Raw genomic sequence first — 13,877 nt, 5'->3', positions numbered from 1 at the left:
GCTCAAATTGCATAGCGATAAAAATATCTTGAGCAGTGAAATCCTGGTGTGGGCTGAATGAATTGAATTTTGATGGTCAAGCCAGAATGAATACAAATTTAATAGCTCATGTTTCAGCCATACTTAGGGTCCTGATCCCATATGTATTCAATTAGGTTGTTATTTGCCTTTGTCTTGCATGTTAATTCTCCGCGTGTTCTGCGTATAGTCCCAGAGCAACCCGTTGTTCATTGGATTTATTGTGCTTAGGCAAGCCAGAGTTTCACTTATTAAGGGTCTGCTTCATGAATTATTTCCAAATCTTTGGTCTGGGAAGGGGGTATTATGCAGTATCAGAGGAGTTAAGGAAAGCAAGAGTGCAAGTGGCGTGTCTTCCTGAATTTGGTATGACAGCTGAAAATAGGGATAAGTCTTTTTTTCTGTTCTTAATTTTATATGTGTTTGGAAGTCAAAAGATTAAGTCTTCTACCAAAATCACCCAGAGGAAAGTTCATTAGATGCTGAGCAAGTAGCAGCTCCTACTTAGGTGAGCAGGAGACCCAGGCACTCCATAACTCTAATCCATGTGCATTAGTAATTTGGTGTTTGGGATCTATGCATCAACGCTTTGAATTTCCTTGGTGTTTTACAGCTCGGCATGTGCTTTGTGTAGGACAGGACTGACTGTGTGTGATGCACTGTATGACACGATAAACTGTCACTCCAGTTCCATCTCATAGTATTAGTAGCTAATTCTGTGATTTTAATTAGTTTAGTTGGGTTTCTTCTCAAGTGGAATGAAGGTGACAGAATTTGCCCCTATGTCAAATCAGCTCTTGACATTTTATACTGAACTTTTTTTTTGTTTTTCATGTGAAGTAAACCGAGGCAGAGTACTTGTGAGAGTTTCTTCAGGTTAGTAACATGCACCTGGTAGCAATTTATGGAACAGGCTGTGTCCTATTTCATCTATAGGAAAAGTCCCTTTTGTTCCGATGAGTTAAAGCTCTAAATTAACTAAGAGGAAAATTATTCATGAAGTAAGAGATTGGGTTAGTCCAGCTATCAGGACTACAATAGTTAATGTGATGCAGGTTGTTTTTAAGTGCTGAATCTCAAAGTATTTTGCAAACAACTTGAAGGATTACTGATCTGAGAACCAATGTGACGTGCTGCTCTGCACTGTGCAGTTCTTCTTAAGCACATGCCTTGGGATAAGTCACATCTTGCAGGTCTGGTTTGGCATGCATAGTACCATGTAAGATACAGTCCTACTGATGCTTCTTCAAAAGTGTTACTGGTTATTACTGACATAGTTGAAGGGAACGTTCAATTTTTCACATTATTTTGTAAATTTAAAATATTTTCATCTCTATCTGCATGGTAGTTAACTATAATAAGAAGCATCAATCTTAATTTAGTGCCAGCTGGCGTGTTATAGATGTGATCTGCAGCCTCCAATGTCAGAAAGATTCCTTTCACTGAATTGAAATGTTTTTGAATTAGACCTGCATGCTTCACTGCCAAACCCAGGAACTCAAAAGTCTTGGCGGCGCAAGAAAAGGACAATTATTTAAAAATCATGTGATATATTTCTTTTAAATCAGACTAACAGTTTGAGGCAATCTGATTTGCCTTGTGAGTTCTGAAGATGGGGGAAATGGTCATGCTTTCAAGTTTATTTCCTCAGTTGGGAAGGTTAGAAACTTATTTCTGTATGAGATCAAAATGGAGATATCCTGCATCTAGGAGCTCAGGCTTCTAGAAAAATAAGAAGTACCAGGAGACTTGCACTAAAAATGAGAGAGATGAGGGGAAAATATCTATATAGACTTTTTGCTCTTCTTGCAGCAGTCCTCAATGCTGGAAGAAAGGTAAAGTTTTTTTGTGTTTCCCAGTGTAGATGGAGAAGTTTGAATTGTGTTAAATAATGCAAAGTACCTTTGCCAGCATGGACTTGAATCTTTGGCACAGTCTCCTATTATTGTTTCTTTACCGACTATTTTGATAATCTTTCAAATGCTAGAAATGCTGTTTTCTCCCACCATTCTGCCCTTTCGCATGTTAATGTGCAGTCCTTGTAGAGCTGGATTTCTGACTGGTCAGTGTTCAGCTCTGATCTGATTTTCAAGGGAGTTCTGGCCCTTCTGCATGCCCCAGAAAAAGCTGAAGTTTTGGCTAAAACATTCACAGAGGCAAGGAGTCCTCTCTCACAGTCTAGTAGTCATCTCTGCACATCACAGGCTGCTTGCAGGAAGCAGCAATGTCCCAGACGGCAGGAGGCAGCTGATGAATTTGCACCACTGCATCACCCCCATCTTCTCCAAATCCCCTCTTCAGACATCAACAGCTGTAGCGGCTCAGTCCAGAAATCCAGCCAGCCCGGTAGCCTATCTCCAAAAATGGCCAATAGTGGATGTGCAGGAGAAAATAGGAAGGTGAAGTAAGCAAACAGTGATACTTTCCCAGAATATCCTTCAACCCTCCATTGAGTTGTATTTCAAGGCCTTCCTCACCCAGAGGGAAATATCTTATTAGACACAGATGGATTTTATTCCAAGAAAACATCCCATAATTTTGTAAACCTATGCAACCAGTCCCCATGTCCCATGGCAAGGAGCTGCAGAGCTTACCTACTCACTGAACCGTCAGAGAGCTGTGTCCTGCTCTGGGTAACTGGAGCTGGTTCCCTCCTTGCTCCTTGGATTTCTACATCACTTTGAGATACCTCTGTCCTGCAGAGGTTTCACTGCAGATGTGTAGACACAGGCAGATGTATTTTTATGAATATACATACCAGTATATCTAATTATGGCTGGACTTGATATTTTGTCACTGACCTCCACCGCTGTGCATGCTGCCATCACTTCATGGCTATTGGTGCCTGAGCTGATTAAATGAATATTTTCTCTACATGATACAATTTTACTGATTCTGCAACAAAATCAGCCTTTGCTTTTCATAAGCAACAGAAGATTTGAGCATATCATGATGGAAAGCCTACATTATTCATCACGTCTGGCTTTTGCTAATGTGACTGACGGGACTTTGGAGATGTTTTAAAATGGGGGGGAGGGTAGCTGGCCTATTAGCTAAGACTGAGCAGCACAGAAAAACCCCTCATCCACCCTAAGAAGAAGTCTTGGTCCCTTTTATGTGTGTTTCCTCAGTGCTATTTTCCACCAAGAATTTATTCTTTCACTACCTACCCAAACTTTCTCCCAAAGGCCCCATCAGGTTCTCATTTCTACCAGGGTATTTCTTAGCTCAGTTTCTGTCCCCATCTGGAGAAGGATAAATTTTGCCTTTACATAGATATATATACGCAAGTTCTGAGACACTGTTTAACAAGAGTCTTTCCTCTCCGAGTCCAAGGACTTTCTCATTCCCTTCACAAGCTCCTGGGGAGTTTCATAAGGCCCTTAAGATTTTTTTTCTGCCTGAAAGGTTCAGGCATGAGCTGCTGTCTCACAAATTGGCTGATCAGTTCATGGTGCAAGGCAGTGGAGAACATCTGCCTCCCCACTTCTGTATGGGAGACTTCTCATAATATAATATAAAAGATAGAATAGTGTATATAAAAAACATTATCTATTATACAGTTATATACCATATGATTGTCTTTAAATATATATACAAACATGCATGAATATATATGTATGTTTTATGTACAGGCATATGTACATAATACACCAGCAAATTTTTGTCCGTGTTCAGGATGATACCGGTGTAGCTCTTTCAGAAAAAATGATGCTTGTCACCAGCACCCCGCACATGTCCTTTTGGTTTCCTTTTGGTTTCCGTCCCCAAATCCTTACACCCATGTTCCCACCAGCTTCAATCCAGCAGTATCCAAATCCTTATGCTCCTCTTCCCTCTCCTCATACCAAGTGCAAAAATTAGATTCTCACTCTAATTTTACAGCATTCCTTTTTTCAAGTGATGCTTCGGGCACTGCAAGAGCAGGGGCAGGAGGACTTCCCAGAGCTTTGCCTCCATTCAGGAGAGGTGTTAAGGCCACTCGGGACTCAGGGCGGTGCAGATTTGGGAGGTAGCATGCTGGGGCCTCAAGAGATCTCTAGAGGCAGGCTTTGAAAAGCCTTCAGGCTGCATCAGCCCTAAGTGCCTCTGTATTCCCAGCCCAGCCCTGGGCTTTCCCTGGAGGTGTGCACGGTTGTACAAGCGTACAATATACGCGTGCCCCTCTGTTGCTGGTGTTTCAGACCTACCAGTTCAATTTTCTGTTGCAACTCTGAAAGGTTTTTCTCATTTAGTTGCGCCACGTAAAATTAAACTTGAATGAATAATTACCGCTCTCTACTCAGTGAACTACAGTTAATAGGGATGAAGTATAGTACATTAATCTCTGTATTTATGAGGAAAGACACACTGTTTTGCAGAATCTGGTTGGTTTTGTTTTCGGTCAGTACGTTCCTTAGCACATTTATTACAGGCAAACAAGACTCGTAAGTGTGTGGGGAAAATGTCAAATTCAAGAACCCTTAAACGCTTCCAAGATTTTATACTTTCTGAAGAGAATAAACCCCAATGTAAGAGGAGCTTTATAGCTTCACCATTCAAATCCGGTGACCGATGGCTCATGCATGGAGGAGTGAATAGGTTCAGTTTATCATGTCCCAGCCCTTCTGAGGAACCCAGTGCAGCTCACTGCCTGACTGAACTGAAGACAACGAGGAGATCTGCTCAAGTTTAAGAATGGGGATTTAATTTACCTGTGATTTGGGTACACATTCTGTAAGACAACATGGTGCAGAGTTTTGGAGTGAGTATCCACTGCTTTCAACCTCTTGGATTAAATTAGCTACATATTACCTTAAATTCAGAAAGAAAACAAATATTTTGCTCACATTTCAGTGGAGAAAACGTAATAGTCCCTATTATTGAATTGTGTCATTTTAACTGCACTCTGCAGCCATTGAAAGCAGGACTCAATTGTGTCCTGTGTCCACCTCAGAGAGCAAATCCATTAAGCAATTTCGTGCATTTCAGAAATGGTCTCTTTTCTATGAATTATGTAACTGTGCAGAGTATGTCTGTAAACCAGGTTTTGAACTGTGGGTATAGACAAGGACAATTAACTGCAAAGGGTGATTCAAAACAGTACATTAGGTAAATGATATGTTAGTAGGAAATGCTCTGTGATAAGGAGAGCGTTTGCAAGCAACTTGTTCTATAAATTATACTGTCTGTATTATGTATTGTAGTTAATTTTAATGACATCAAAATATGTAGAATTATTTAAAAGCAGTTCAATGAGTATGCGGTTATAACCTTTCTGGGGGATGATTCTGCTATACTGACTTTCGTTAGGAAATTAAAAAAAGGAAATGAAGATAAGGACTTGCACATTTTATTTTACTCTAGATGAGATATGTCTTACTGGATCCAGAAATGGAAATAGAGAAATAGAGCCTCTGACCCCAAAAGTAATAAGATTGAATAAATTCTTACTCTGGTCTGTGTTCCCAAAATAGAGTTGAGTGAAATGTTAGAGTAATTAAAAGCGGAAATATCAAAATGTATTACCTTTTTGATCCCAAAACTACAAAATCAGTAACATTCACTAAGGAGCTGCTTGAGGTACCTGAAATCAATAGCGATATCACCACTAACTGTTTGATTTCAGTTTCCTTTTAATAACTGCTAAAATAAAGAGCTTTGATATCATTGGGTTCTGAAACAAAACATGCCCTTTGTACCATGGCTTCTGCTTCAGGATTTGAGGTGTCAGCCACAAACGCATGCCATGGCCCTCGCCCAGACCGTGGCTGGGAAGCAGCTGGGCAGCAAGAGGCAGCTTTTGGGTGCTTCAAGGCGCTTTCTGCTGCTACTTCTTCTCAGAGCAACCATGGGGTCCAAACCTGAAAGAATCCGATGTCCCGATCCTCCCCGCTTGTTCTGCATCGGTGTCTAGCATGGCTGTCTGGGAGTGTGGATTCCTCACAGAGAAAAGAAAACTGGGGGATGTGGAGGAGTACTTCTCATGCACTTCCAGCCCTGGAGTTCTTCTGACCATGGAACTGGACTACGGCTAGTCCTAAGTCCTCAAAATGTGCAGGGTGAAGGTCAGGTCCTCAGCATCAGCTGTTCTGCTATACTGCCTACCAATGTGGAAATAGCCTTCACGCATAATTTTCACATCTGGTTGAAGTTATTTATGTGTGCAGGTTTCTAAGGTGTCAAACCCTTTCTTAATCAGCAAACATTTAAATACAGACTTAAACATAAGCCTCTCCTTAAGTGGATGTGTAGGATTTAGAACTAGACTTCTGGATCTGTTTAAGAATTAGAGCCTGTTATTTAGAGGTTAGAAGTCTCAGGGCGGTTTTTGGTGGGTTTTCAGAAGAAGTTTGCCACTCACATGGAAGTAAAAATGTTTAAACATCATTAAAGTGTGGTCCTCGGGCCCTGGAAGCTGGCTCTTGCACCATGCTGCAAAGCCTTGGTGATGTAGGAACCTAGATGTCACAAGTTCTTGGTGAGAGCAGGGCTCCTAAGTCACTTGGGAACAGACAAATATTCAATCACCTGAGCATTATTTAAGTGCTTATTATATTCAGGAGCCTTTGAAAAATCTATTACCTGCAATCTTCAGCTACAAGGAGACCTTTACGATCTGGCTTTTATGCTTTGTGACATTTCACAGAGCAATCTATAAATACCTCTAAAAACCTGGGGCTACTGCTAAGGATACTCAAGTACCTCAGATACTTTTAAAACTTTTACCCTTACTAGTTTTCACAGTTGGGAGCTTATGTTAGAATAATTGGAAGCAATCATTTGTGTGCTGAAGAGCACTGCATAAGCTTTACCTTTTAACAAATTCATCCTGCTGTTTTTCAGGTAAAGGTGATGTGTTTGGTGATATCTTCTGGAAGGAAACCAGTCTGGCCCACGCATGTGCCAATGTACGGGCTCTGACATACTGCGATTTACATATTATTAAACGAGAAGCCTTGCTTAAAGTGTTGGACTTTTATACTGCTTTTGCAAACTCCTTCTCAAGGAATCTCACCCTCACCTGCAATTTGAGGAAACGGGTAAGGCGACAGCTCTCGTTTTCCCCTTTCTTTCACCAAGAGATTGCACACTCTTGCAGACTGTTTGCAGTGTTTAACAACCCCCAATTTACTCTTGATGTTTTCAGGTCATTGCAGATTAACTGGCCTTTCAACAAATGTTGTCGCTTGTTCGTTAATGATGGCTCAATAAAAAATTCCCGTAGATTTGCAGCTCTGAGAAGGAGTCCTAGCAGGGTGACCTATGAACTACATTTCTTTTCCTTTTCTTCACAGCTGCTGGTTTTTGGCTTTTTTTTCCCCCATTGCATGATGTATAAAGTTGTGTTTTATAGTCTGATAGAATCTAGATTCTGGATTCCTCAGAGGTGAGGTTTAGTCTCTCACCTGCTAAGATATAGGTCAGAGGACAGTCTGATGGATCTGCATGGCATAGCCCAACTAAAAGAAATTTATTGATGTTAAATAAATAAAATATACGCAGCAAAAGTATTATATTAATACAATACCTGCTTCTCTCACTCGCATAGTTTAGAATATTAATATGGGAAGGTTAATAAAGCTTGGTAGTGATTTTACATTCACAGCTCACTTCTTAAGCCCTCCTGCTCATTTTATAATCAATCAGCAATGCTCACTATCCATTAGTCCTTTCAAAGAACACTCCATCTAAAAATTAATTAGCTATCAGGACGTATCTTGAAAACAGGTTAAGAGATTCTTTAATTTGCATTGTGGCTGCAGAATTTAATCTTTATGATGGTTTTTTTAAGATTGATGAGGGTTATATAAATTTCACTTGCATAGAGAAATCTCATAACAATGATTTATAGATTATTGGGCATTAACTGTGATCCTCTAGCTGCTGTAACACATTTTTCTTCAGCCATATCTAGGGTATCTCACCTGATAACATACCAAGGCTACTTCAGTATTTTACAAGATAGTTTCAGCCTCTATAGTAACAGGAATTCAACACAATTCAAATTTTACTTTTCTGAGTCTAGTTTCTCTCTAGCCACTGGACCATCTTACAAATGCTTCTTTCAAAGGAGTTAATTTTTAGTGCGTTCCTTGTGCTCATTAATATACCAAGTGTGGCACAAAATACCCATGGCAAAAAGCAGATGCAATTGGATTACAGTCCCCCTCTGTCTGTGCTGGGGTCTGAAAGAGCTGAATTATAATCAGATTTGGTTCCAGCTTGTCAATTTACCTCTGACTTGAAGCTTGCTAACTCTGCTTCAGACTTGAAAAAGGGCTTTGGGGCTTGCAAGCTGGTTTGGGGTTTCTAACTTATTGCTTCTCTGATCATAAGATGTCTTCCAAGCCTTGACTTCAGCATCCCTCCCTTGCCATCTCCCCCACCTGCAACATGCCACCGGCTACAGTCCCATGATGATGATTCTGCTCAGGCGTTGTTGACGGTGATTTCATGGGACAAGATTATGCCACATACATTGTGCCAAAATGTATTCTTTCCTTCTTAAAATCATGAACCTGACACTTCAGCTAGCTTCCTGGGACTCCCCCTTCCCCCATTAGCCATGACAAGGTTGCATACAGCAAAAACACGTAGATCTTTTCCTGACAGGGCAATGTGCTGGAGTTCAACCCTGTAGTCCAGGGATGCATATGGAGAATAGCCTCCTGGCTGGGTTTTCATGAATATTCTTCTCTCCTGCACACCTTTTTTTTAGGAAAATTGGTTCCCCTGCAGGGCCTTGCCACAGGGAGTCACCCAGGTGGAAACAGTTGTGGAACTCAGGTCCCCAATACAGATACCTGCTGTATAGCTCCATGTTAGGTACCTGGACTTTGCCATGGGAGCAGTGACTCAAAGCAAGAAGAACAGCAGTTCTAAAGAAATGCTGGATTTTGCACAGGGAAAGGAAATGTCAGCTGGGTGCATGTGTGGGCATTACATTGGAGTGGATGGAGAGTCAAAGATAGGTCATGTCAATGTGGTACATGCAGGGTGGAGTTCATTTCACTAAAAGCTGGGTGATGACATCCAAGCTAGTCACCAGTCGCCTTTATAGCTCATGAGGAATGGTTCTTCCATAAGACAATAATGTGTCCCCTCTTCAGTGCCCAATCTGGGATGGGAAAGTCATCCCCTTTCTGTTGTCTTTTGAGAGAGTCCTTGATCACTAACTTTTAAATACCCACAGTACATCAGATGAACTCCACCTATGATGCCTCCTACAGTTTTAATCAAGAACTATTTTGGGAAAAGTCTTACTTCTAGTATTGCAGTAAGATGTGCTGAGCCGGAGCCTGCTTTGCAGAAGTTATGTGTATTGTTACTAGACACAAAATAGATCATGCTACTTTCAACACCAGGGACACAATCTAAGTCCTGTTACATAAAGTTATTCAGGGGATTGTTTCAAACCTCGTATCTGCTGAAAGTGTATGGGATTCCCTGTTGGGCACAGAAGTGTTTGACGGTGAGTCCATCTCTTAGGAAAGGCAGTGCCATCCAGGACTGTTTCATTAGGCAAACAGAAAGCAGTTGCTCACGCAATAAGACCGGGCTGACACTGCTGCACTGTACTGCAGCAGTTTGTGCTGGTGTCATGTAATCTAAATGGAAAGGAAATCATTGTCTCCTTTAATTGATTTCAGTAGAAATATACTTAGCACTTTTTCTACATAGTCATCACTTGTAAGGTTTGACATTTAATTATAGCAAAAATACACTCCTTGCGGTTCTGTGCTGAAGAAAACTGCTGTTCTCACTGTCAGAAGTATATAGGCAGAATTGTTCTTTCATCAGATCTGCTCTTCTAAGTACACATACATGTATGTGGATGCACACACACACGTGTTTGTGCTCCACTGTCCCTCAACAAGCACTTAGATGTAGTCCATAGACTGCAAAACAATTTAGACGTTCAAAAGGCTAATAAATTAATAATAGTACTAAGCACAAAAGGTTAGTTCCACATGACAGGGAAGAGAAAGTCACGCTGAAGTGGGAAAATAATGTTTTCTCACTCCCAAGTAACATTTAGAGGCCTGGCATGTTGAATGACCTACTTAAGGCATCTGTGCAGCATGCTATTATCAACTCTGGATTTTTGTTTTCTTTTTTTTGTGTTAGGTAGCTCAGCCATCATGCTGCATTCATGAGCCCATAAAGTGAGCATGTCTGACTGATAGCTTTTCAAGCTGCAGTCATCTCTCCTGCCCAGGGTGGTGAGGTGACTTTTAATTTGTAATTGGAAAGTATTGCAGCATATCGTGTTTCGTGCTCTGAAATCTTTAGGCCACATCTAACGTCACTGATGCACACTCCAAGGCAGAACCAGGACTTTGAGCTTTTTTTCCAAACAGGGAAAAATAATTAATCTGGAAAGATATTCTTTAAAATCACAATGAGATTACATAGCCGCCTCTGAGGACTGAAAGTTATAAAGCAGTGTTTAGGATGAGTCTTCAAAGAGTTAATTACTGCTTTCTGATGTTGGAAGAGAATATTAGTAATGTCTAATTCATTAAGTGCCTTTCAAGATTTCACACAGCTGGAGGAGGGCCTCTCTGCAAGCTTGAGCAATGGAACTTGGCCTGAGGAGGGGAGCCAAGACAGAGTTCTAGGAAGCTCAAACCCATATAAATGTATGTACATTTTATTGATGGTCAAAATTCAGGAAGGAAGGCCTACATCAAGCTACCAAATGTGTTCCCACAGAAAACAAGTGTTCAGCTGAAATATTTTTGAAGCTTTTTTTCCCTTTTCTCATCATGGCTTCCATTTGCACCAGCTAATGCAGCATCTCCAGCTAACTGCTAGACCAACACAGTCTGTGCAAGTGCAAGAAAAAAATCAAACTGAAATTTTGGCCCTCCTGAAATCACAGCTAAAATTCTCCTGTGCTTCAGTAAAGCACAGATTTTCGCAACGGTTTTAAGGTACATGGTCACATACTGCTGCTTTCTATGAGCAAAATAAGCTGTGTTAAGGAACTGAGTCAGGAGCAGCCAGGGGAGAGGACAATTGTCCCTATAGGACCTCTAGTGCATTTGCTTCTGGAAGGTGTGCTGGAGAGTGAGCCAAGGAGATGTGAGGAGAGCCAAGTGCCTTTAAGGCAATGAGATACCATCCCGAGGGTTCGTTTCTTTTCCCTGTGACTCTCTTAAAGCCAGGGAGGACACTGTGAGAAACTGATGTTGCCTAATTCCTCCAGCACAATGTGAATCTTTGGGGCGTTTCAGCGGGTAAGGCTATCAGACTGTCTTAACACACAGGTCCTGTTTTTCTTTCTATTTCAGATTAGAATAATTTCTTTTTAAATTGACTTTCTGGTTTTGCTTGAGGTTTTAATGAATCGTGTGTTGTTTCTTGACTGAATCACTCGTTATTTCCAAGATGAGTGTCACAAGCCAGGACACTGTGTCACACACTTTTTAGAAAAACTTTCTTTTAATTTAAATCCTGCGTTCATGTCTCCTGAAAGTGAAGGTTGTACTAAGGTTCATTCAGGATCCCCCTTCTTTTTCATTTTAAGGCTCTCCAGATGGAGTGTTATATTAGGAAGCATCCTGAAGCAATGTCAGAGGCAGAAAGCATTGCTCTGTGTATTGGCCCTTGATCCTGAAGGTTGCACATGTTCTGGTGAACCTGAGGACTTTAGCAGGTTTTGAGCTTGGAAAGCCATTCAAAATTACAGCAGCTTAATTCAGAGCTGTTTGCACTTTGCCAGCTGGCGCTGACACTCAGTCCTGATCAGCTGTGGGGAATGACTTGCTCACATAGGAAGGGATCAGAGCATCATCACAGAATCATAGAATAGTCTGGGTTGGAAGGGACCTTTAAAGGTCATCTAGTCCAACCCCTGCAATGAGCAGGGACAGCTTCAACCAGATCACATTGCTCAGAGCCTCGTCCAACCTAACCTTGAATGTTTCCAAGGATGGAAACGTTTTTCCATCATTATTAATGAAGAGAAGCAGGGGAGAAAAACATGGTGCTCAGGAAGCTGCTGTGACTAATAATGTAGTTTGGCTGGTGGGGGCCTCAGTGCGGTCCTGGACTCCCATCCTGTGATAGGGAATGTGCCCGACCCCAAGCTGGTACTAGGTCCTCATCCGTGTCTCACTCCTGTTACTTTTCTTCCACATGTGCAGCTTATTCCTCTGCTGGTTTGAGCCAGTGGCAAGGGTCTCAGGGAGTGCAGGACCAAGCCTCTGGAAGGGCAGATCCAAAGGATCAATTTCTATTATGGCTTATATGGCCAGCAGGCTGTGGTGGGTTGACCTTGGCTGGACGCCAGGTGCCCACCAAAGCCACTCCATCACTCCCCCTGCTAAGCTGGACAGGGGAGAGAAAATACAACGAAAGGCTCGTGGGTCGAGATAAGGGCAGCGATCACTCACCAGTTACCGTCATGGGCAAAACAGACTCAACGTGGGGAAAATGAATTTCATTTATTACCAATCATGTCAGAGTAGAATAATGAAAAATAAACCCTAAATCTTAAAACACCTTCCCCCCACCCTTCCCTTCTTCCCAGGCTCAACTTCAGTCCCGATGTCTTTACCCACTCTGCCTGAGTGGCACAGGGGACGGGGAATGGGGGTTGTGGTCAGTTCATCACACGCTGTCTCTGCCGCTCCTTCCTCCTCAGAGGGAGGACTCCTCTTCCCCTGCTCCAGCATGGGTTCCCTCCCACGGGAGACAGTCCTCCATGAACTTCTCCAAGGTGAGTCCTTCCCACGGGCTGCAGTTCTTCAGGAACTGCTCCAGCCTGGGTCCCTCCACGGGTGCTGTCCTTCAGGAACAGGCTGCTCCAGCCTGGGTCCCCCCACGGGTGCCGTCCTTCAGGAACAGGCTGCTCCAGCCTGGGTCCCCCCACGGGTGCCGTCCTTCAGGAACAGGCTGCTCCAGCCTGGCCCCCGCGGGGTCCCAGGTCCTGCCAGCAAACCTGCTCCAGCCGGGGCTCCTCTCTCTCCCCACGGGGCCACAGGCCCTGCCAGGAGCCGGCCCCAGCGCGGGCTGCCCACGGGCTGTCACGGCCTCCTTCGGGCATCCCCCTGCTCCGGCGTGGGCCCCTCCCCGGGTGCAGGTGCAGATCTGCTCCCCCGTGGAGCTCCATGGCCGCAGGGGCACAGCCGGCCTCACCATGGGCTTCCCCAGGGGCTGCCGGGGACCCTCTGCTCCTGCGCCTGGAGCCCTCCTGCCCCGCCTGCTGCTCTGACCTGAGGGTCTGCAAAGTTGTTTCACACGTTCTCATGCCTGTCTCCAGCTGCAGTTGCTGTTGCACAGCAGTTTTTTCCCCTTCTTAACTCTGTTCTCCCAGAGGCGCTACCACTGTCGCCGACGGGCTTGGCCTTGGTCAGCGGTGGGTCCATCTTGGAGCTGGCTATTGTTGGCTCTGTCGGACATAGGGGAAGTTTCTAGCAGCTTCTCACAGAAGCTACCTTTGCAGCCCCCCCTGCTACCAGAATCTTGCCATGCAAACCCAATACACAGGCTTTTGGCATGACTTAACTCAGAGTTTGTTTGTACCTCAATGGCTTGCTTAAGCCTACGGAAAATTAATTTGATCAACTTCTTGATGGCAACCTGTATGGCATGTTTCCTTTCCCTGTCTGATCTTTTCAGGGACTCAAAGCATCTGCAGGCTGATACATCCTGCTGCTTGCTGCCCCTAGCCGAGGCAAGGGGACACAGAGGGGCTCCCCAGCCAGGCATCGTCACACCACTTCTCACTTCTCCAGGGCAAAATACTGAGTGACGTTATCCACAGCTCCTAGCTGTGCTGCCCGTGACATTGTCCTCGAATCCTGTGTTCAGTTTTGGGCCTCTCACTACAAGAAGGACGTTGAGTTGCTGGAGCGTGTCCAAAGAAG

General features: G+C 43.4%; 1 protein-coding gene across 1 annotated transcript in view; it reads left to right on the top strand.

The window, feature by feature from the left end:
- The window catches only part of KCNH5 (potassium voltage-gated channel subfamily H member 5), a gene marked incomplete at its 3' end in the record, with an annotated part of 164,145 nt that overhangs the window by 125,232 nt on the left and 25,036 nt on the right, over nucleotides 1-13,877 (top strand). The window contains exon 10 of the mRNA XM_082000469.1: nucleotides 6,844-7,040. Coding sequence (XP_081856595.1) covers nucleotides 6,844-7,040 — 197 coding nt within the window. The remainder of the gene's footprint in view (nucleotides 1-6,843; nucleotides 7,041-13,877) is intronic.

Source organism: Phaethon aethereus, assembly GCF_964289735.1.
Source record: "Phaethon aethereus genome assembly, chromosome: 5".
NCBI classification, from domain to species: Eukaryota; Metazoa; Chordata; class Aves; order Phaethontiformes; family Phaethontidae; genus Phaethon; species Phaethon aethereus.
Note: the sequence above shows the minus strand (reverse complement) of the source record. Positions and strands in the feature narration are given on the sequence as shown.